At 38.3% G+C, this 21863-nt stretch overlaps 7 protein-coding genes and 1 non-coding gene across 11 annotated transcripts; 6 read left to right on the top strand and 2 right to left on the bottom strand.

Moving 5' to 3' along the window:
• Nucleotides 1-578: 578 nt before the first annotated feature.
• On the top strand, nt 579-4329 carry LOC106392513 (RNA-binding KH domain-containing protein RCF3). 4 transcript variants are annotated; one of them, XM_022711672.2, is made up of 8 exons: nt 579-728; nt 937-1534; nt 1854-2279; nt 2356-2613; nt 2712-2966; nt 3053-3126; nt 3262-3335; nt 3881-4329. In XM_022711672.2, exons 2-7 carry the CDS (start codon nt 944-946, stop codon nt 3308-3310), a joined length of 1653 nt encoding a protein of 550 aa, XP_022567393.2. In that variant the 5' UTR covers nt 579-728; nt 937-943; the 3' UTR covers nt 3311-3335; nt 3881-4329. The 4 variants fall into 4 exon arrangements, with proteins under 4 accessions (XP_022567393.2, XP_022567394.2, XP_022567389.2 ...); XM_022711673.2 differs by having other exon boundaries at nt 3892-4329; XM_022711668.2 differs by lacking the exon at nt 3881-4329 and adding an exon at nt 3491-3810.
• Nucleotides 4330-5346: 1017 nt separating this feature from the next.
• On the top strand, nt 5347-7434 carry LOC106443120 (casparian strip membrane protein 5). Its single transcript, XM_013884716.3, has 3 exons — nt 5347-6751; nt 6832-6955; nt 7043-7434. The coding sequence occupies exons 1-3, from the start codon at nt 6531-6533 to the stop codon at nt 7259-7261; spliced, it is 564 nt and encodes a 187-aa protein (XP_013740170.2). The 5' UTR covers nt 5347-6530; the 3' UTR covers nt 7262-7434.
• A 3017-nt stretch (nt 7435-10451) lies between these two features.
• LOC106443121 (transcription factor MYB16-like) lies at nt 10452-12178 on the top strand. The gene is made up of 4 exons (XM_013884717.3): nt 10452-10804; nt 10881-11010; nt 11092-11426; nt 11588-12178. Exons 1-4 carry the CDS (start codon nt 10672-10674, stop codon nt 11968-11970), a joined length of 981 nt encoding a protein of 326 aa, XP_013740171.2. The 5' UTR covers nt 10452-10671; the 3' UTR covers nt 11971-12178.
• TRNAG-UCC lies at nt 12013-12084 on the bottom strand. Its single transcript has one exon. It is a non-coding gene; the product is annotated as a tRNA-Gly (tRNA).
• A 378-nt stretch (nt 12179-12556) lies between the features above and the next one.
• Nucleotides 12557-13482, top strand: BNAA03G05380D. Its single transcript, XM_013884718.3, has 3 exons — nt 12557-12726; nt 12793-12858; nt 13278-13482. Exons 1-3 carry the CDS (start codon nt 12679-12681, stop codon nt 13320-13322), a joined length of 159 nt encoding a protein of 52 aa, XP_013740172.1. The 5' UTR covers nt 12557-12678; the 3' UTR covers nt 13323-13482.
• Nucleotides 13483-14672: 1190 nt separating this feature from the next.
• Nucleotides 14673-16026, bottom strand: LOC106431902 (lamin-like protein). Its single transcript, XM_013872747.3, has 2 exons — nt 15671-16026; nt 14673-15248 (listed from the first exon to the last, which is right to left on the bottom strand). Exons 1-2 carry the CDS (start codon nt 15837-15839, stop codon nt 14905-14907), a joined length of 513 nt encoding a protein of 170 aa, XP_013728201.2. The 5' UTR covers nt 15840-16026; the 3' UTR covers nt 14673-14904.
• Nucleotides 16027-16906: 880 nt separating this feature from the next.
• Nucleotides 16907-18981, top strand: LOC106443124. Its single transcript, XM_048770366.1, has 3 exons — nt 16907-17027; nt 17241-17288; nt 17382-18981. Exon 3 carries the CDS (start codon nt 17389-17391, stop codon nt 18775-18777), a length of 1389 nt encoding a protein of 462 aa, XP_048626323.1. The 5' UTR covers nt 16907-17027; nt 17241-17288; nt 17382-17388; the 3' UTR covers nt 18778-18981.
• A 390-nt stretch (nt 18982-19371) lies between these two features.
• Nucleotides 19372-21699, top strand: LOC106431913 (EID1-like F-box protein 1). Its single transcript, XM_013872756.2, has 3 exons — nt 19372-19661; nt 20514-21324; nt 21408-21699. The coding sequence occupies exons 2-3, from the start codon at nt 20550-20552 to the stop codon at nt 21527-21529; spliced, it is 897 nt and encodes a 298-aa protein (XP_013728210.1). The 5' UTR covers nt 19372-19661; nt 20514-20549; the 3' UTR covers nt 21530-21699.
• Nucleotides 21700-21863: the final 164 nt, after the last annotated feature.

Raw genomic sequence — 21863 nt, forward strand, 5'->3', positions numbered from 1 at the left:
TAAAAAATATTTAATTTTATATATTTCCAAAACAAAACATCATTATCTATACATTTAATCATATTTTAACTAATAAAAAAAATATAGAAAATATTGTTATTAAATTTTGCACTGAAAACATAAAACGACATTTAAAATGAAATAAAATTTTAAATCTAAAACGATAAATAATACGAAACGGAGAGAGTATACGAAAGACAAGTAGCGAGAATACATACAGTTAAATTGTTTAAAATCCTAAGATCTTGCATGTTGATCAGAACCTTAACCTTGTTGTTAAACTTTGACGAAAACCCTTGGTCTTACGTTCATCCTCAAACCGAAATTACATTAAATATCTTGCAAATATTTGTTGATAAATCCCTAATACTTTTCTCAATTTGCTTCATTTGCCCCATAACTCAAAATAAGCGTTAAACATACCCTATTTTTGTTCCCAAAACAATATGATTATAAAACTGAAAATCTGACAGCCTTTGAAGACTAGGATCTATAGCACATATTCAAGAAGAAAACATCTGCATACAAGTATTTGTTTCAAGAAAAGGGTCTAAATATGACAAGCGATAATAAAGGGGAAGATAATCACAACAGGCAAAACTCTTGGGGGGTGTATTAGTAAAATACGAAAATAATATAATCGAAAAACTGTTAACATAACTAACCGAATCAAGTCAGCTCGAACCCTAGATCGATTAATCCCCAAATCCGACGAATCGATAACCAAGGTTCGTGCTCCCTCCAAATCCCGAAGTAGCTGAGATCGTAATATTGAATCTCTAATCTAATTGAATCCGTTACTCCATCGTTTGTTGTTCTGAGTCTTCGTTACTCGATAGCTGCTTCGGAGCTTGTTCGTTTGTTACGGTTTACTGATTGTGATTGCATACTTGTTTGATTGGTTTGTGATTTGCTACATTTGTATTTGATTTACAGATTTACAATGTCACCGGATCACAGAGACAGCCATCGAAAGAGGTCGCGTCCTCACTCCGACGACGACGACAACGGTGGAAGCAAGAGGAGGCACCGCGGAGGAGACGATAGAGACTCGCATACGATCGATCGCGACGACACTGTGTTCCGTTACCTCTGCCCTGTTAAAAAGATCGGGAGCGTCATTGGCAGAGGAGGCGATATCGTCAAGCAGCTGAGGATGGAGACTAGGGCGAAGATCAAAATAGGGGAAGCTATCCCTGGATGCGACGAGCGCGTGATCACGATCTATAGCGCTAGCGATGAGACCAATGCCTTTGGGGATGATGGAGAGAAAGCTCTTTCTCCTGCGCAGGATGCTTTGTTTAAGATCCATGATAGAGTTGCTGCGGATGATGCGCGGCGGAGCGAAGATAGCTCTGAGGGAGAGCAGCAAGCTACTGCTAAGCTGCTTGTTCCTTCGGATCAGATTGGGTGTATTCTCGGGAGAGGTGGCCAGATTGTTCAGAATATTAGGAGTGAAACGGGTGCTCAGATTCGTATTATCAAGGATAGGAACATGCCTCTATGTGCCTTGAGTTCAGATGAGCTCATTCAGGTAACTGAGAAGAACATACTCCCTCCGTTTTAGTTTAATTGTCGTAGAGTTAAAATTTTCGTTTCAAAATAAGTGTTTTTAGAATTATAATGCAAAATTTATTAACAATATTCTTTAGTTTATTTTTCTGTTGGTTGAAATATGGTTAGGTGTATAGGTAATGATGTTTCTATTTTGGAAATGTGCAAAATTAAATGTTTTATTAATCTGTCCGTATAAATCTATACGACAATTAAATGAAACGGATTAAGTATGTGTTTACTTTTATTGCCTTGTCTTCACATTTATGTTCACTTAGCTTATCTCTTTTTATTTCTAGATATCTGGAGAAGTGCTTCTTGTTAAGAAGGCTCTGCATCAGATTGCCTCCCGCCTTCATGAGAATCCTTCACGTACTCAGAACCTACTTTCCTCTGCAGTTGCCGGTGGATATCCTTCTGGCTCACTCGTGAGCCATGCGGGTGGTCCTCGAATTGTGGGGATAGCACCGCTGATGGGTTCCTACGGAGGGTACAAAAGCGATGCCGGAGATTTTGGACGCCCTTTGTACGAAACTCGGAGAAATGAGCCGCCGGCGACAGACTTCTATATTCGGCTAGTTTCCCCAGTTGAGAACATTGCAAGTGTTATTGGTAAAGGTGGTGCTCTAATCAACCAGCTTCGACAGGAGACCAGAGCAACCATTAAAGTTGATAGTGCTAGAACCGAAGGAAATGATTGTTTGATAACTATATCAGCAAGAGAGGTTTGACCTTTTCTCAATGGTTCTTTAAAGATAGTTTATCCAGGTTTTCTTCCTTGACGCTGTCTAATTTTCTTAGGTTTTCGACGATGCGTATTCCCCAACCATAGAGGCAGCTATGCGTCTGCAACCAAAATGCAGCGAGAAGATTGAAAGAGACTCTGGACTTGTTTCGTTTACAACTCGCATTCTTGTGCCAAGCTCTAGGATTGGTTGTCTTCTCGGTAAAGGAGGAGCTATCATTACTGAGATGAGGAGAATGACGAGAGCTAACATTCGAGTTCTCGGGAAGGAAAATCTTCCGAAAGTTGCATCCGAAGATGATGAGATGGTTCAGGTAAGATTCACAATAACATAGTTATTGCAGTTTACAGGTTTTCACTCTTAAACCCTCTACGTGGAGTTTCTAACAGTAGAAGCAATTTTGATATTCAGATCTCCGGAGAACTTGATGTTGCCAAAGAAGCTCTCTTACAAATTACATCAAGATTAAGAGCCAACGTTTTTGACAGAGAAGGAGCTGTTTCTGCAATCATGCCGGTCCTGCCTTATGTTCCCGTAGCACCAGATGCTGGTGATAGATTGGACTATGATAGAAGAGATAGCAGAAGACCTGAACGCGGGAATCATTATCCTGGTGGTTATGGCTCAAGTGGTCTGTCTTCTGAATATTCGCCTTATGGTGCACCGGTATGTCTGCTTAAAAGGTTCCATTATATGTTGTTTTTTGAGCATATCGGTTCTCAGTGAATGACTCTTTTGACGTGTATTTTCAGGTTGGCGGTAGTAGTAGTACTCCATATGGAGTGTATGGAGGAGGTTATGCATCTGGACGCAGTGGCAGTTCTGGGTGAGATTATTTCTTCCCTGATGTATTTATAACAACCATACCAACTATTTCTAAAGTCGATGTACTACATATACTTGTTGCCTATTGCCTTACAACTCTTCGGTGGTTGATCCTTATCATGGGTTTTGTCATCAGGTTATCCAGCCATTCATCAACCCATCGACGCAGAAACTATGATTACTAGAAGCTATTGGTGGGTGATGAAAAAGGTTAGATTTATATTATGGATTTGTTTAAGTTATCTTTTGAACTTAGTTAACCTAGCTATTTATTGCCCCAAGTCTATGAGATAATCTGATCTGATCTGTCCCGGTACATTGCTTTATTCCCTTTGTGACCTTTTCCCCTCGTACCTCTAAAACAGTGTGAGATCCTGAAGCCTGATGCCTACCCCACAGCCCACAGCTGAAGCCTTTTCGCAAACCAAGATGACAAAGCTGAACCACCAAACTCACCGATTACATGTTGTTGACATATTTAAGTTTGTTTCAAATATTTCCATGTCTGCTTGAGACCAAAATACCACCAAGCTCCTACCCGTTAAACCATATTTAGTTGCCTGTAATGCTGTCTATCTATGTATCATCTTTCAGTTTACCTTTGTCTTTCCTCGGATCAGATTCAGAAACCTTTGGTTTGGCTATGCTTAGTTGCATTTGTATGAATTATATAATTTATGTTAAACACGCTCTAGTTTTTAGCATCTCTGACAGGTTTCGGTTACCTCAAAATATTACCTTAGATAATTTTTCAGAGTTCTTAAAGATCATATGCAGGGAAAGCGATAAGTGAGAATATATAGATACCGTTCTCGTTGGTCCACATGAAAAGGTATATAAATTTCTCCTCATTCATTATTTTTTTGCACATATGCTTCTCTTCCAGCACTTAAGACAGGTTGCTGCTATCTCTGGAACTGGAAACCAATCTTTTGATCACTAGTCGGATCGTTGTCAGCTCCAAATCCGGTTCAGTTCTATGACTGTCCGGTTTTCTTGCTTAAACCAACTGGTTTTGTTGCCTATCTCCGAGAAATCTCTTGATATCTAGAATGTTGAATGATGAGTTAAATTGGTAGAAACCATTATATTATTTCAAGAATAGTTAGAATTACTGAAAGTTTTGTTTTTTTCCTTTGTAAAACCAGTTGGATCTGTAAATATTTCTTTACAGTTTAATTATTTAAACTATTGATAAGTTAAAGTTTAATAGTTTATGCTGGGAGAAAGATCATTGTGACTAATATTTATTTGAACAAATAACACGAATTGCAACAGATAATAGGCCAGCTCGAAAGCGTGATAATCATATCTTCATTCAAAAAGCCTACACACTTTTGTAAAGCCTACACACTTTTGTAAATATTTCAATATTTTCAATTGGTTTAGGTGTCCTGCTTCAGTTCGATATGATTGTGTTTGGTCATTATATATAATGATGTCTATTTCTTAATAAATAAAATTATGTGTTTTGACACATAGAACCATTTGAGTTTAACATCTCCGATCATTTGGGAGTTTTAGTTTTAAATTTACAACTTTCGCAATTTTCAAAGAAGCTTAAACGCAAGTGGGGTTTGTTAAGTCATATGCCAACATAACTAATTCAATTATTCTAACTTATCACCCTCTATATCAAGTATTATGTGTAACTACTCCACATGCATGGTTCAACAAAAAAAAACTTTTTAAGTTTGACATCAAGATCTTTATACAAAATTAGACACGGTTTTGTTCTCCAAATCTGGAAAGGTCTAATGATGGTTTGGTGGATTAGGAAGGTTAAATGCATAGATCCATAAAGAATATCCTTTGTGTAATGGAATTATATAACACTCAAAAGGATACCTTTAGCAAGTACAATTGCGATAATGACCTTATCACAACCACTATATGTCCCACATGCATGCAATATATATTCACACTCAGTCATTGCTCTTAACCCTCACCAAACTATTCATTCTTTTTTTTTTTTTTTTTAAGTATGTGAATCTTCATTAAATCAATAATGATACAAGGAGATGCACGGTTTTGGAAGATCAAATCCTAAGTATCTAGGAAGCTAATGAAAGCAATTGTGTTGTAAAGAGCCACAAAAAAAGTTAAAAAAGACTCTCTAGAACAATGAAGGTCTAATCTTAATCCATAAGAACAAGATTAAAGCTTAGCTAGTTTGCAGAAAGCATAACAACCATTAAGCTACAGGAGATCTCAACTTAGTCTCATTGTCGGAACCTGCAACGAGAGAAGAGATCAGTAGAGCAGACAACCGGAGAACAGTCTGAGGCACCGCAGACCATCCCAAAGGCGACTCCAACTGGCGGACAGGCGAAGCAGGGGTGACCAAGCCCTGGTCCGGCCATCGCAACCGTCGAGGTCCACTCCAGACGTTGTACACACTCCAGAAAGATAACAAACCAGGTCCCTGTGAGTCCATCCCAACACGAAGAAACCAGTAAAATAAGCACCGGTGAGTACTAGCTGTTAGGAAGCGGAGGTTAATACGGCAGAACTCCGGTCCCCACAAACTAGCAGAGCACTAAAGGATTCCAGCTGCAAGGCATCGAGGAGGCAGGTAATGTGCATACATCATTCTTCTATAGCTTTGTATACGGAGGAGTTGGAGACTCCCATCAACAGGCGGAAGGAAAAAAGGCACATCCCTTAACCAGAGACAGAACAGAGCAAGGCACCAAGCCCATGACCATCTCACGTCAAAGAAAACAAACCGTAGCTTACCAACACGCCATGGAGGCTGTCATGAAAACTGGATGGAGAAGAAGTCCCCAGCGAAGGCCTCAGCTTCGCCTTTTCATCTTAGACCGAAGGCTAGATGGGGAAGTTCTGGCTAGAGCAGTCGACAGCTGAGACGTGGGAGGACAGAGGAGGTAGAACACACCGGAGAAGATGAGGCAGCGACGCTCAACTACTCCGACAGACCTCCAAAACAGATCTGACCCAGATCTGGTTCAAGTCAAACCCTAGATCTACAAAAACGTCGATGCCTCCTGCTTAGATCCGACCACCAACGACCTCGCCACCACTCCAGAGTTGCTGAGTACACACTCAGAAACCGCTTTGGTTCACCGGATCCGGCCGCAACCCGATGAAGAACCAGAGATGATATGCAAAGAGGAGAAAAGAACGACAGATCTTAGCAGGGGAGGAGGCTGGACACGGGAGCGTTTTGGGGGTGGCGACCGACGGGTAGAGACCCTCCGTCGGCCACCGGAAGAAGAAACAATTGAAGTGGCGAAGAGAACAAGAGTTCGAGGGAGAGAGAAAAGAGAGAAAAAATCTCTCACCTCTCTCTCACCTCTCTATTCATTCTTTCATCCCAAGAAACCTAAATAACCCTAACTTTCTTCACAAGAAACCTTAACACCCTTCAAAAACAGAAAGAAAATGAAGTCTGGTCAGAGTGAAATCGTGGAAACAAGCAAAGGTATCAAAAAGAGCGGTCTGATGAGCAGAAGAATCGCGATTCTCGAGTTTCTCCTCAGGATTGTTGCCTTCTTCAACACCATAAGCAGTGCAATCCTCATGGCAACAACAAATGAAACTCTGCCTTTCTTTACTCAGTTCATACGGTTCCATGCAGATTACAACGATCTTCCAGCTTTAACGTATGTGATTTTGATTCTTTTTTTTTCCATATTAATTTTTGAAGAGTTTTTGATTTTGGTTTAAATGATCAATCAAACAGGTTCTTTGTGGTTGCAAATGCTGTTGTAAGTGGCTACCTAATCTTGACTCTACCTTTAGCATTTGTCCACATTGTCAAGAACAAGACTGAGAACAGTAGAATACTTCTTATCGTTCTTGATGTGGTAAGCCATCAGCAAACTAAACTTGTCCTGTCTCATAAGGGATGTGTCTTGTCGTTAGCTAATGTTTATTTCCTCATCATGTTTTAGGCAATGGTGGGTCTTCTAGCTTCGGGAGCAGCCTCAGCAGCAGCTATTGTGTACTTGGCGCACAATGGGAACAATAACACAAACTGGTTCGCTGTTTGTCAGCAGTTCAACTCCTTCTGTGAGCGTATCTCAGGGTCTTTGATTGGATCTTTCATCGCCGTTGTCCTCCTCATTCTTCTCATTATTCTATCAGCTATTGCTATTTCTCGACGCCATTGAAGATATGGTCTTAACTCGAAATATGGGTTTTGTTTGTCCCCTGATTTTAAAAATATATGGTTTGGTGTGTACAGTGTGAACTTGAGTTTTCAGCGTGTGTCCTCTGCATTTGTGGTTGTTCAATTCTCATCTCCATTGCGATGTATGTAACGGGTTACTATTTCAAAATTTGTGTGTGTTTAAACATCAATTCAATATCTTATTCTCGCTTTAATCTTATGCTAAATCCACAATCAACATAATAGATGGTCACAAGACAAAAAAAGGTATGTTTCATTACGTAAACAGAAAATAATCATTGTGTAATATATCATTGCAGGTTATTCCCGTTCCACTTAACCGGTATAAATTTACTATAAGTACACGAGCTGTTGATTCGCCCTACGGCAAATAAAAGACAATTAAATCTTGTAACGTAGCTGCTGTTGTTGGTGGTAGAACATTAATCTTCGTTTCTCTAAGTTACTACTTACTTGTGTTTCTACTTCTTATCTTGGTGTGAGATCTCTCCAATGTTGTATTACTCACTTGAAGTTGACTTTTCAAGGATTTGATCCGTCACTACTCAGCCTTGTATCAAGTTTAGTCCTTTTGACAATTGATTGCTCTGTTTGTACAAAGTTGTTTGCATAATTGTTTCTCTTTCTTTTAGTGAGTTTTTGTTAGTTGATTGTTTGTTACCTAACCGACTTCTCACAAATAATGCCTTATGTTTTGCCTTTTGTGGTTAACGCCATTGTAATGTTGTTTGGTCTCTTTTCCTTTGTTGACTTGTAGTTGTGATTGATTGAATAACATGTTTTATTTTTAAAGAAATAGAGTGTGGTTAACACATTAGTACATTGCTAAGAGATGATGTGACTACGACCAGAAAGTTAGGTTGAATTAGACTTACAAAGAGTGTCTTATCAAGAAACCAAGAAGTTCTGTGGTTAGCGATTTTTTTGGTTAAGGAGCAGAAAGGTTTGAAATATTTGGGAGTTATAACATATAGCTATCATGAACTTTAGTATTAGGGAAGCAAACACTGATAGAGTTGATTAAGGTAGTGATTAAAAACTTGTTTTCCACGTCATAATTGCTACTGTTTGTCAGGGTTATGATGATGCTTATGCATACACTATTGAAAGATACCAAACAAAGACTTGAAAATGGACCTTGTTTATATCCAATTTTTTGTATTACTTGGTAGTTTTGATAAGAGATTTTTAATGTAAACGTGTTCCTATGCACCACCTGAAAAAGCTTCAGCAACTAACAAACCAAGCTAAAAGTGTTAACACCTTTTCAGTCTGGTGTTTCAGACCGAGCGTGATGCAGAGTACTCTCTTCTCACATGGCATGATTTAAGGCTCAGTTTATTATTTCACATGTGTGACTTCTTGATTTTTGCAATGGCTGATCAAGTACACTAATGCAGGAGATTTGTAGCATCAAATGTGGGAAGCCGTGGATCGATACAATATCGACAAGTGGCATCATTTATGAAGGCAATATTGAAGTATGTTAGGACCATACAGAGTGTAGAAGCTGTCAATATGGAGTCAGCAAAACATTTATAGAGGTTTGTCCCCATTGTCCTTTACATCATTTGCAGCCAATATGATTTTCTTTTCATCCTTGAGCTCTCTCTCCCTCTATCTCTCTTCTTCAGCTTTCATATTCACATTTATTCATTTTCCTTTTTCTTTTCTTATAAATCTGATTTATTTTTGTTTTTATTTGGACAAATCTTTATGACTTTGTCTTATCGTTCTCTGATTCGATGAAGATACTTCTTGTACCCCACATGCTTGAAGCCCACCTCAATAAATCCATCTTAATCTTGCCTTCATGGAACACATTGAGCTACTCTTCCTTGTTTGCATGGTCTAGTAAAATCAAAATCTCTTTAATGTCACCGTTGGCCTTCATAAATCATCTACATTTCTTGGCAGGAAAAGTTACCTTGCTGAAAACATTTGTATTCCTGCAAGGTACGTACCATAACTAATATAAGATCAAATCAAGGTATGACTTCTTGAATTTATACCATAAAATGAGATAAATATGCCTATGCACCATTACTTCAAACATCAATCCAAGCAGACTTGGGTTCTGGTTAAGATGACATTGTTTGTTTTTGTTTGATCTAACGTGAAAATTTTGATACTCGACTGACTTGACACCAAGAACAGAGTAGCAGCCAATGAACATTTCATTAAATTATGAAGAGATAGATCACTGCACAAGGGAAGGATTTTCAGCAAGAAGTACTTTATCTCTCCACAACCCACATAATGCTCCTTAAACCATTTTAAGGTTAGAGAGTTAAATTCCTTAACTTTTTGCACAAGTATATAGTTTCATGTGTTGTGGAAGAAACATCTCTCCACGCAACTATATTTGAACCAATACTACTATAGTAGGTAGAGGGATTATCTAGTGCATTCGTAATACAGTGTTACATGTGACTTTTATTGTAGCCATAATGTTTCTATTAGTTTTCTTACACAGGATAGAATTTTACCATTTTTATAGAAAAACAATAGAGAAAAAAAGGTCTTTGCATAAATTAATTTACTTCATCTACTAAGTCTTCTCTGACTTTTATGCTCTCTGTCTCATTGATTTGCTAGTGTCAGTTTCCTCTTAGCCACCACTTTCTTAACAGCATTTACTAATTTGCTCTTTCTAGTAAAGGTTGATGAGAGAAAAGTGTAAAATAGAAACCAGTTTGTACGTTATATACATAGAGAGAAAAACAATGAGAACGTTTGTGGAGGACTTAGACAAATCAAAGGCCTCTTTTTTTCAAACATAGTCTACAAATAGATTAGTTGAAATTTTTAGTCTTTTGGTAACTTCTATAGGGCCTAAGAAGGATGATCGCACATGGAATGATGAAACTGGAGTGCTAAAACCGGATAGCTGAAGGGAAAAAGTTGCAGTGCCCATTAAATTTAAGAGGGCTATTGCATTTTGATACACAAGATCATCAAAGAGATGAGGGCTATTGTAATAGATAATAGCTATAGCAGTGACCTAAATTTACTCTTACCACAAGAAATAACAGTGGTAGGTAATAAAAGGCGATCTCTTTCTCTCTCTGAGTTATTTAGAAAGGGGACTTGCTTTCCAAGTCTTAAAACCACAAAAGGCAATAACTTCTCAAGACCCCATTGTTAATAAGTGCTCATGCATGTGAGAGAGCCGAGAAAAAAGGGGATGCATTTCATTTTCTTGTGTGTGTGTCTTTCTCTCACCTCTATATATCATACCGTATCACTCAGATATGCTTCACTTGTAACACTTCTACAATTGTAGCCAAAAAGACCATTTCTTTGTGCTCTTATGGTGATGATAATGATGATGATCATCATCATGTGATATATCTCTCATTACCTTCTTCTTATTCGTTCTGTAATAAAATGGGTAGATCACCGTGCTGCGACAAATTGGGTTTGAAGAAAGGACCATGGACACAAGAAGAAGACCAGAAACTTTTGGCTTATATTGAAGAACATGGATATGGAAGCTGGCGTTCATTGCCTGAGAAAGCTGGTACATCAAAACTCTAGCTCTATTACCTCTCTATATTAAAAACTTTCTCTCATGTATCTTTCCTTAAATCTCTCAGGTCTTCACCGATGCGGCAAAAGCTGCAGACTAAGATGGACTAACTACCTAAGACCTGACATCAAAAGAGGCAAATTCAACTTGCAAGAAGAACAAACCATTATTCAACTCCATGCTCTCTTAGGAAACAGGTCTCTCTCCAGACAAACAAACACAGCTTCTTTTCCATGACCTTTGTCTGAAAAAACTTTTGTTGTTGTTGTTATCACTAGGTGGTCGGCGATAGCGACTCATTTGCCAAAGAGAACAGACAACGAGATCAAGAACTACTGGAACACTCACTTGAAGAAACGGTTGGTTAAAATGGGGATTGATCCAGTCACTCATAAACCCAAAAACGAGACTCCTCTGTCTTCTCTTGGTTTAACCAAGAACGCAGCCATACTTAGCCACATGGCTCAGTGGGAAAATGCTAGGCTTGAAGCTGAAGCAAGGCTAGCTAGAGAATCAAAGATTCTTCATTACCAAACCAAACCATCATCCCATCATCATCATGGTTTCACTCATAAGACATTGTTAACCACTTGGACAAGTAAAACAAACCAAGGTAGACTAAACATAAACATTTTTTTTATATGGACGTAAAAAAAAACGCTTTTTTAATGGACCTGAGGTGTCTCAGGCCGAGGCCCAGAGGGGATCGGCCCATAAACATAGACACTTAAGTAACTGCATTTGAAAACTTGTTTGATTCTCTATCTTTTGTAGGTTACGCAGATCGTCAACAGCAACAACTTGAGTCTCCGACATCTACAGTGTCGTTTTCTGAGATGAAGGAGCCGTCGTCGGCGAAGATAGAGTTGGTTGGTTCATCCACGTGTCTAAACTTGATCAAAGAACCTGAAAACGATTGGTTCAACTCAACGGTTCACGAGTTTGAAGCCACGGAGATGGCGGGAGGAGTGGACGAAGGGTTCACCGGTCTAATGCTCGCCGGAGATTCACTAGGCCGGAGCTTCTCCGCCGAGAAAAACGAAACGGTGAAAGAGAGGAGTGGTGGTGGTGACTGCAGCAACTACTACGAGGACAACAAGAACTACTTGGACAGCATTTTCAGTCTCGTTGATCCTTCAACGCCAATGATGTTCTGAATAAACGGATGATTTTCACTTTTTTTTTAAACAAAAGTTCAATGCTTCTGCCGGGAGTCGAACCCGGGTCTATTGCTTGGAAGGCAATTATCCTAACCGTTGGACTACAGACGCTTCGTTGTTTTGATTCTTTAGTTGTTTTTGAATTACAACTCGTTGACCAATCGTGTCACCTTTCATATAAATGTGCAACACTAAATACGCCAAATATATTCATAAGAACTACAATAAAAAAAAAACTATAAATAAATCTGGATATTTATTTGTAAAAAGAAGAAGGAAATATTGATTTTTAGAGACTCATTTTGTGTGTGTGGAGATATGTATTTTGAGAGTTTAAGCTACAAAAATAAATAATTACACGTTAAATATTTTTAAATACTTTTGTCCTTTTAATAAATTTGTAAAAAAATATAGAGTCGCATCTGTAATTCTTTTTGTTATCAATCATATTATTCTTCGAGTTTTTTTTAATCTACAATAAAGTTTTTGTGAAATTAAAAAAAAACGATAATTACGACTTACAAGTGTTTTTGATCTAACAAGGTCCAAGAACTATACTATAACCCAATTACTATATTAAATGTTGGCCCATTATAGGCCCAAGAAATAAGTTTGTAAGGTAAGTAAAAAGGAAGAGAAGAAAAGGCATAATTGAGATTGCGATTGATTTGGGATCATCTTAGGGTTGTTTTCTTCTCTGAATCAATGGCGTTGCCTCCAGGACTTTACTCCGGCACCAGCTCCCTTGCTCTCGTATATCATCTCTCTCTGATTCGATTTTTGTGAGTTTGTGTGATTAATCTGAGTCTTTTGGATCAGGTGGCTCGTGCTTCGGCGTTCAGCGTGGGTCTCCTCTACGGGAGCATGAAGCTCAAGGTCTTGAAGGTAACACTTTCGAATTTCTGATTAGTAGTGCTCGTATCTGCTAATTGAATCTGCAATATTGATGATTGTGACGTTTTGAATTGGTTTGGTGGGCCACATGATATTTCGAAAGTTACCGACTTTGATCATAGTTCGTGGTGAAAGGAGCAAAGTTTTGTTAAACAGGGTTTTGATTCTTAGTGTGTTTTGTTGTTGTGTTTCCACCACTTTACAGCTCTCTCTCTCTAGCTATAGATATGAGACTTTGAACGTCTATCTTGAATTATCGCTTTCTATGGATTATTCAACATCATGTTGCAAAAAGGTTTACTCTTGTTGTTGCATTATGTTGTTTGCTCATGTCTCCATGTCTTAAATGTTCTTGAATCTTACTATGTGCTAAGTTATGTACTAACTTATTGTTTTTTTTTCACCTACAGATGACAAAGAAGCCACACAAGGTTGAAGCTACTGCTCATCACTAAACCATTGTTCTGTCTTTACAATAAGAAACCAAACGCTTGGGGCGGGGATGTCTTCCCGCCCTCGTTAGCAATTGTTTTTTGTATGATTCATCTTTCATCATGAAAAAGGAACTAATATACTTCATAGATCATTAATAAATTATTTTCTCGACTGTCTCAAGAACCTGTATTGTCCAGCAGCAATTTGATTTGTTCACCAGTAATCAGAACAAGAACAAGAGCCTCCTCCCTTGAACTCTTGAAATCTAATCTGATGATGATTTCTCGGTCATAGATCTTTGAAACAATCTTCATACATTTCCTCTGATTCTTGAAGACAAAGTGGTATCCTCGGTTTTGTTTCCATAAGCCAGAAACAGACTGCCAGTTTCTCACTGTGACATCCTAAAGCTTGCTCTTTATTCTCCAAATCACACTCCGAGGGAGAAACCATGCCGGAGACATGAGGGACATAACCAACTGATCTAATCCCTTCAAGTTCATTCAAATTAGAGTAGATATCTTTCCCTTATCGAGTGTGACCTCTCATGAACTAAACCAATACACTGGCCACATCCACTCGAGGTTTGATTAATGGGCCTATCATTTCTAGACTCTCTCTCGGTCTATTGATGGGTCAGAGTAACGCAGCGCCTTTTGAAAGAGCTTACATTTAAGCTTTAACAATACAGTTTCTCTTCACACATACAAGAAAAAGAAGTTTTTCTTAAGCTTAACAATAGCCATTGCAAAGATACCTACAATCATACAAGTAGTAGATATATTTTACTTACAGCTGTAGATTTTTCTTTGAGAACCAGATGTTTCTGGTTTTACCCACATTTGGGCAATAGATTAAAGTCACAACATCTAAACCGTCACTGACAAAGACGTACAATGAGAAAAACATGTATAGATCGTCCAGAATCTTCATTGTCTATCAAATCTACAAATCTCAACGTCCCCACCAGTCAATATCATCATTTTAAATATTCTTATAGGGGTCCATGTGAAATCTACTCATAATCCTAACTAACATCCCTCTAAACACACATTATATGAATATTCGTATTTTTGTTTCATATTACAAAAACAAATAATTTAATCTATTGATAATGAATCTGACAGCTTTGTGAAAGGTACATGTGGTGGTTGGATTTGTTACAATTCACAGATAACCCACATGGAACAGATAAGCCATAATCCAGATACACACACTGTTTCAACCATTAGTTCAACTGATTCTTCTTCTTTTCACTGCCCAGATTAGATTGATATTTAACCAAACAATTACACAAGGTTATTACATACAGCCAATTCATTCACTTCCCACAAAAGGGTAAAAAAAAGAAGAAAACTTTCGGATCTTAGATGAAAGTTTTAAACCATTAATTAATCTCAAGTAAATCAAATACAACTTTTTTTTCAACAATTAATTCAAAGACACAAACAAAACAAAATATTAAAACCCAACAATCCAACATTACAAAACATAAACTCAACTGATGAACTTTCTAAATTAAAATGCTTTCCCTGAAAAAGAATTTAATGTCTCTCAAATCGAAAATGGATTCCAACTAAAGACCTCTGAGATTGGTGGTCACTACCACATCCTTAAGATGGCATCCCACACCGTCGAAACAGAGAAAAGAGCAAACGGAATCACGAACTGAGCCACACCAGTGGCCATGGAAACTGAACCAATGCTCTTGACAGGTGCAGCTTTTGGCGGAGGAGGAAGCTTCTCGACTTTGACAGCGAGCTTCATGCCTCCATAACAGCCACCCTTTCCGTCGAGAAGATAGTAGTGTTTGGTCACGTTGAGAGTGACAATGTCTCTCCCAGCTCCACGTGTCCAGTTTACGAGAGGATGGTCGGCGTTACAGTTTTCGTAGTCGGTCTTGTTAACTTCGAGAATGTTGTGTTGGTTCCTGTCGAACACGAAATCTAACAAAGAGACCCCCAAAACAAGATTAGTTATTAGAACAGAATAATAAATAAAAAAAGATTTTGATATGGAATCATTGAACCAGCATTGACCCATGATTTGAATTTGAGTTATAAAGGAAATGTATGATCAAAGGTTTAAACTTTAACTAGTGTGACAAAGAAATGGTCGCAGAGAGAGAGAAAGACATGGGGTTACTGTGTCTCGTTCAGACAACCTTAACATTGTGTTCTAGACCAGATCTGGACTAATAAAGAAACATTTATTGAAAAAACCCAATAAAAGTTGAACTTTAGTAGAAAATTTGAAACTTTTTTGAAAACATTACCAGATTTAGAGTGAAACCCATTTCAGAATCAGATCTAATGTAAACAGATCCGAGAGTATAGACAATGTAGAGAACAGAGAGAGAGAAGCATACAGAGCCAGTCACCGAGGTAGAAATGCTTTCCCTGAGCCCAGATGGTATAGTTGATGTTTGGATTCCAGAACTTGTTCTCGCCGACTGTGTACTTCTTCGCCGTCACTTCCGGCACCGCCACTACAAAGGCCAGTACCACTGCCGCAATCAACACCGTGAATCTCGCCATGTTTTTCTCTGTGTCTTGTCTCTCTCTCTCACTCTAGACTTGTTAGTTGCGCAACTTGTGATTTAGAGGTGGACTAGACTAGTGGGTTTTCATAGGAGCCCATCTTTTTCCTTTTTTCAACGGCTGTTGCTGTATAATGATAAAATAAATAAATAAATTATTTAAAAATAGACTAACCATAAACATTAAATCGAATTCAGAGATTATGGAGATACAAAAAAGGGGGAAAAATCCAGTAAAGGCTGAGCTGACAAAAAAAGTATGCTTAATTTTAAATCCAGACCATATCCAGAACTCCACGCTGCATGTCTAAAGTATTCTTATTATATAATCGTGAAAGTTAATAATGTAATACTTTATTTCAAATTATCAAACACAGGTTTTTTTATACGCTCTTTACATGTGATGATACAATTTTTTTATGAACGTTCCAGTTCACATTTTACGCAATTGATTATTCTTAATTTTGCCCAAATTTTTGTCAATTTGTTTAGTTATTATAGATACTATTCAAAGCTCAATTTTATTATTTTGTGGCTTCAATAGTTAATACTGACTTTCGTAATACATTTGGAAATAACTATAAATAAATATATATTTTTCCTCCTATAAATAAAAATTACAAGACCTCAAATATGAGGTTAGATATAATTTGTTCCATTGCATCAAATCAATGGCTGGCAAAAAAAAAAAGAGAGTGGTTCAGTTATCATTTTTGTTTGTTCCTAAATTCCTAATAGTACAGTACTTATCGATTTAACATTCCTAAGAGTACATTACTAACCGGGCTCTCCTTGTTGCTGCCATCTTCTACCCTTGCTTGTTTCTTAGACTGATGGGACCTCACAAACTCATCGATTATCGCCTTTAACTCGATGTCCGGTATTAACATAACCGATGTCAAATGTGCCCCGTTAAATGGCCCGGATCATCTGTGGTTTCGGGCTTTGAGACTTGGGCCTAATTATTATGGGCCAGCCTAACAAATCAGGCTCATTAAAAGTGATCACACGCTTCTACCCACGTGTCGGAGTATTTTTAAACTTTTAACTATTTTTGTCTGAAACGCAAAAAAAACAAAACAAAAGAAACAGATTTGTTCTCTCCGTTGGTGGTGGTTATGAAATAGAAACATGAGAGCAAGAATCAATGTCTGTCTTTTACATCCTGCAGAAACCAAAAAAAAAGGTGAGATTTTTTTTTTTGTTTCTATGCTTTAGAGCTTCTTTTGTTAGCTTTAAACATAACGATTAATCATTCAATGTCTCTTGAATATGGAACAAATCAAAATGCTTTCTTTGTATATGATTATGATTATGATGATGGATATTAGCCTCTCGTGTGCAATGGATTGATTCATGTTCAACGTTAACAATGTTATGATTGTATCTTCTTTTTCAGGTAGATGATCTTCTCTAGCCTAAATGTGTAATTAAGACCATCAAAAAGGTTAGTCCTTTTAATTTCATTAATCAAGCATTCTCCTTTTCTTTTTCATTGTTCTTAACAACTGTTTATATGATCCCTTGAATCTCTCTGTAGCTGATTAATGGCTGAGGAGACAGTACGTTGTTTGCCTGATTCACCGGATGTAAACAGATCATGGAGAAGGCTTTCCACTAGAAAGCTGAGTTTTCTATACACCGAAGAGACACTTCTTCCTAATTACCTCAGGTCTCCCACTGGTTCTTGTCATGATGCCTGCAAGTACGGAAGAAAACATGAATCTCAAGAAGACAAGGCTAGAGTCTCGCCTCTCAAGAGGGTTAACAGAAGCTTCTCTGGAACTCTAAGCTTTGATTCACCTTTGAGGAAGAAAAAGGCATTAACCAAATCAGTGTTGAAACCTTCTTGTGGTTCTGATGGTAAGAAGGAGAATGCAGAGAGATCAAGGATAAAGGTTGTGTCTTTATCAGATTCTAAGACGGTTTCACACTCTTTCAAAGCTACTGTTGTGTCAAGGAGAAGAGCGGTGGAGATGGTTGAGAAGAACAAGCGTGTCACTGCTTTGAAGCTGAAGTCTGTTGCGCAAACAGCAGCTATGGCTCTTAGACGCAGCACTGTGAATAGGAAGAAGGTTAGTGGAGGATCTGAAGCTTCAGAACCAAAGAAAGTAGTTGTGCCTTTGAGAGTTACAGTGACTCCAAAGCGGTGTTCTAGAAGCTTGAAGGCAAAGAAGGAGACCAATAGCTCGAGTAGAGGACATCTAAAACAAACTCGGAAGCGGGTGGAGGATAAGTGTAAAGACTTGGTTGAAGAGAAGACTCTCTATGTTATTAAGATGAACACAGGGAGTGAGACTATTGCATCTGATCAGAACCAAAGATGTGTCATGGATCCTCCTACTGATGATCTAAAGAGAGAGATGTGTCAAGATGAAGCTGTGTGTGTTGTGACTGAAGCTAATGATGAATCTCCTCAACAAGAGGAAGTAGAAGTGGCTGATGAGAATGAGAATGAGTCTTTCTCTGAAGATGAGAACACAACAAGGCAAGTAAAAAGCAAACCCATCTCAACAGAATCCGCTCTAAACGGCAAGTCCATGAAACTGAGATTCAAAAGAGGAAAGGTCCTGGATGTTGAATCACAAGACAACAACAGTCCAAGAAAGCTGAAGTTCAAGAGAGGCAAAATCATCACCGGAGCAGACACATCCTCAAAAGCCTCAAGTCAGAGAAGCTTAAAGACCAAAGGAACAAACTTCAGCAACGCGAAGGAACAACAACAGCACAACCCCAAACCATTGGAAGTTGTTTTAAAACACCAAGACACAGAGGAGAAGATCGATTCTTCAAGAGCGTTGTTGTTCAACAATGTAATAGAGGAAACAGCTAACAAGCTTGTGGAGACTCGCAAGAGCAAAGTTAAGGCTCTTGTTGGTGCTTTTGAGTCTGTCATATCTCTCCAAGAAAGAAACTCTTCTCCAACAACAACCTAACACACAACAAACATCATTCTTCTCTAACTAAATATTATTTTTCATATTTTTCACAAAGTGTTTATGTATGTATGTAAAACATATGTAGATGTATAAGAGTGCAATCATCACTCGCATAAAATTATACAGTTTGTGAGCGTTGTCATGTTCACTAATCCTGTGATTGTATACATAAAAAGATTTAAGAAAGGTTATGTTTTTACATTTTGTAACTATGGGTACACATCTGTGAGTTTACATGAAACAAGGGACCAGAAAAGAAAATTTAAAACCTTTGTGGATTTAAAACACATGTAGATATGTAAAAGTGTGTGACCTCTACAATTTGTGAGCTTCAGCATGTTTAAGTCAAATTTGTAACAGTGACTGAATAAATAAAAGATGAAGAAAGGTTATGTTTTTACATTTTGTAACTATGGGCACACATCTGTGAGTTTACATAAAATCTAGGGACCAAAAAAGAAAACACTAAAACCGCGACCCCACGGCACGCCGACTTTAAAAGCCATTGACCATCCCAGATTCTTTATCCGACGTGTCATATGTCAAATGGTTGTTGTCGTTTACTACTGTCACAGCCTGTCGCACTACCATTCCAGTCTTCGCTACATGGAGTAAACAAAAGTTAAAAAAAAAAGGTTTGAGATTTCTTTCCTCTCTTATCGACTTCTCTTTTATCAGCGAATCGTTCGTTTGTTGTCTCCTCCTTCCCTTGTTCTGCTTATCTGAGTTTTTGTTTCGGAGTCTTCGAGGTTTCCCTCATTCGTTGCTTGCTTCCCATCGGAAACTCTCTTCTTCTGGAATCTGAGTTCTAGTTTGCGGTTTCTGGGATTGAGCAGAAGCAAAGTTGATGTTTTGCTGAAGTACCCACAAGTTTTATTGTGGTAAAGTTCGTTCCTTTACTCTTTTTAAGATCTGGGAATAAGGTTTTAGGGTATGGATTCTCTGGATTTTTTCAATCTGAGTGTTTGCTCTTATAGATCTGATTTACATTGTGAGTGTTTATCTTCAAGGTCATGGGCTGTTGTTATTGGTTGTAGATGATTTATTTAGCCTTTGAGTATGGAGAAGTATTGATTCTGAAGTTTGTCTTTTTCTATTAGGATCGTTTTTGGGGTGTAGAGAGACTACATAGGAGTGAGAAAGCTGTTACCTTGAGGCCTTGTTTTGAATCTTGTTTAATTGCTTGTGGAGCTTGTATGACGCTGAGATGGTTATCATGTATTGAGTTTAGCCTTGCCCTTGAGAATGGAGGATTATTGAGTTTTATTTGATAAGAAGTTATGGTTAGTGATCATTGGATGAAGAAGTATTGTATCTGAAACTTCTCTTAGAATCATTTCTGATGTAGAGAGATTACATGGGAGTGAGAAAGCTGTGCCCTTGTGTCTCTGTGTGGTTCATTTTCTTTTGACTGTTTTGGTTTTTCGTGAGGAGGCCTTGTCTTGAATCTTGTTTAGTGGGTTATTCATTGCTTGTGTAGCTTGTATGAATGATTATCATGTAGTGAGTTTAGCCTTTCCCTTGAGAATGGACAAGTGTTTAGTTTTATTTGATAAGAAATGGTAGCTAGAGATCATTGAATGAAGTACTATTGAATCTGAAACTTCTTCTCTTAGAATCATTTTCTAATGTAGAGAGACTACATAGAGTGGAAAAGCTGTGCTCTTGAGACTCTGTGTGGTTCATTTTCTCTGGCTAGGGAACTGATGGATCTGTTGTCTCTAACTATGCAGTTTGTAAGCTCTTTGTGTGATTGAAACGCAAAGAGAATGATTTTACCAAAGCAGTACCGTTGCACACACTCCCCTACCTGCCAATGCACCAGAGGCCATCTAAGCGAAGACGTCTTGTTACTAGTCTTCCAGCATCTAAACTGGAACCCGAAACTAGTCGCAACACTCTCCTGCGTATGCAAATGGTTCGACGATTTCGCGAAACGAGTCCTCTGGAAAGAGTTCTGCAAGACTCGCGCCCCCAGAATGATGCTCGATCTGCAGTCAAGCGGCAGCCACTGTATCGACGGCAACTGGAGAGCCCTAGGGAAGCTTCTCATCTACTGCTCAGGATGCACACAAGGCGGCCTCTTCAACAGCACGGTTCAAATCCCTGGCCACTTTGTTTACAGAACAAGATTCTCGAGAACGTTAGGGAGAAGCCTCCTGCCGCCTCAGTGTAGAACCGACGTGCTCTACGTTAGTGATCCGTGTGAGCATCTTGATCAAGGAGAAGAAGGAGACGTGGGTTTGTTCCGTGGGATTTTCAAGTCGTTCCCAACGTCTAGAGTCAGGAAAGTTATTATTAACAAGGCGGTTCCGTTTCATCCGTCTGAGGTTTGTCCGTATTGTAAAGCTAAACTATGGAGCATGCTCCAGGCTAAGATCATACCTCAGAGTGCTTGCATTCGTTTGGAAGCTTATGAAGACTGCATTGAGTATTTCGTTTGCCTTAATGGTCATTTGCTTGGTATCTGCACTCTTGCGCCTTTGTCTGATTCAGAGGAGGCGGTTCCTAGTGAAGATAGCAATCACACAGAGAAGAAACAAGGTAATCTTACACAATCCAAGACATGCTTCTTCTGTCACCTGACAACAGCTAACGTTTGTTCTTTTTTGTTTGTGTGTCTGCAGACAATGGCTTGGTTAAAGAAAATGGATTGAAAAGGAGACATTCTTTGTTGGGTGGAAGTGAGAATGGACCTTCGCCTCAAAAACGACTGACCAGTTCGAATCAGTGTGACATTGATGTGTGAAAACGTTCTGTAAATTTGTTGTCATTTTGTGTAATTCTTCTACTAACTCTATTGCATCTTCAGAGATTTCATTCATTTTACAGTTAAGTTATGATCAACAGTTTACATAATCTCTGGTTATGATTTGTATACACTCGCATTGAGATAAATGTTATTATTGTGTTCTGTCACAAGCTACTCACTAAAAGTTATGTACTTAATGTCTGAAACTTCTTGGGTTTCAAAAGGTGTCGGATTTTTATTTCTCTGTTTTGAGAAAGCTTTGCATCTGCTGTTTCTGACTCAACTTTTAATCTTACTGATGAATATGAGCTTTTGCTGAGGTTACTGACCA

This window comes from Brassica napus, chromosome A3, assembly GCF_020379485.1.
Source record: "Brassica napus cultivar Da-Ae chromosome A3, Da-Ae, whole genome shotgun sequence".
NCBI classification, from domain to species: Eukaryota; Viridiplantae; Streptophyta; class Magnoliopsida; order Brassicales; family Brassicaceae; genus Brassica; species Brassica napus.

What these genes read in the sequence shown, in the direction of transcription:
- LOC106392513 (XM_022711672.2), top strand. Translation starts at nt 944, where the DNA reads ATGTCACCGGATCACAGAGACAGCCATCGAAAGAGGTCGCGTCCTCAC. An exon ending in TAACTATATCAGCAAGAGAG is followed by an intron (nt 2,280 to 2,355) that starts GTTTGACCTTTT and finishes TAATTTTCTTAG; the next exon opens with GTTTTCGACGATGCGTATTC. An exon ending in GGACGCAGTGGCAGTTCTGG is followed by an intron (nt 3,127 to 3,261) that starts GTGAGATTATTT and finishes TTTTGTCATCAG; the next exon opens with GTTATCCAGCCATTCATCAA.
- LOC106443120 (XM_013884716.3), top strand. Translation starts at nt 6,531, where the DNA reads ATGAAGTCTGGTCAGAGTGAAATCGTGGAAACAAGCAAAGGTATCAAA. An exon ending in AACGATCTTCCAGCTTTAAC is followed by an intron (nt 6,752 to 6,831) that starts GTATGTGATTTT and finishes TCAATCAAACAG; the next exon opens with GTTCTTTGTGGTTGCAAATG. An exon ending in TTCTTATCGTTCTTGATGTG is followed by an intron (nt 6,956 to 7,042) that starts GTAAGCCATCAG and finishes ATCATGTTTTAG; the next exon opens with GCAATGGTGGGTCTTCTAGC.
- LOC106443121 (XM_013884717.3), top strand. Translation starts at nt 10,672, where the DNA reads ATGGGTAGATCACCGTGCTGCGACAAATTGGGTTTGAAGAAAGGACCA. An exon ending in TTCATTGCCTGAGAAAGCTG is followed by an intron (nt 10,805 to 10,880) that starts GTACATCAAAAC and finishes TAAATCTCTCAG; the next exon opens with GTCTTCACCGATGCGGCAAA. An exon ending in GACAAGTAAAACAAACCAAG is followed by an intron (nt 11,427 to 11,587) that starts GTAGACTAAACA and finishes TATCTTTTGTAG; the next exon opens with GTTACGCAGATCGTCAACAG.
- BNAA03G05380D (XM_013884718.3), top strand. Translation starts at nt 12,679, where the DNA reads ATGGCGTTGCCTCCAGGACTTTACTCCGGCACCAGCTCCCTTGCTCTC. An exon ending in GCACCAGCTCCCTTGCTCTC is followed by an intron (nt 12,727 to 12,792) that starts GTATATCATCTC and finishes CTTTTGGATCAG; the next exon opens with GTGGCTCGTGCTTCGGCGTT. An exon ending in TGAAGCTCAAGGTCTTGAAG is followed by an intron (nt 12,859 to 13,277) that starts GTAACACTTTCG and finishes TTTCACCTACAG; the next exon opens with ATGACAAAGAAGCCACACAA.
- LOC106431902 (XM_013872747.3), bottom strand. Translation starts at nt 15,839, where the DNA reads ATGGCGAGATTCACGGTGTTGATTGCGGCAGTGGTACTGGCCTTTGTA. An exon ending in CTACCTCGGTGACTGGCTCT is followed by an intron (nt 15,249 to 15,670) that starts GTATGCTTCTCT and finishes TCTCTTTGTTAG; the next exon opens with ATTTCGTGTTCGACAGGAAC.
- LOC106443124 (XM_048770366.1), top strand. Translation starts at nt 17,389, where the DNA reads ATGGCTGAGGAGACAGTACGTTGTTTGCCTGATTCACCGGATGTAAAC.
- LOC106431913 (XM_013872756.2), top strand. Translation starts at nt 20,550, where the DNA reads ATGATTTTACCAAAGCAGTACCGTTGCACACACTCCCCTACCTGCCAA. An exon ending in TCACACAGAGAAGAAACAAG is followed by an intron (nt 21,325 to 21,407) that starts GTAATCTTACAC and finishes GTGTGTCTGCAG; the next exon opens with ACAATGGCTTGGTTAAAGAA.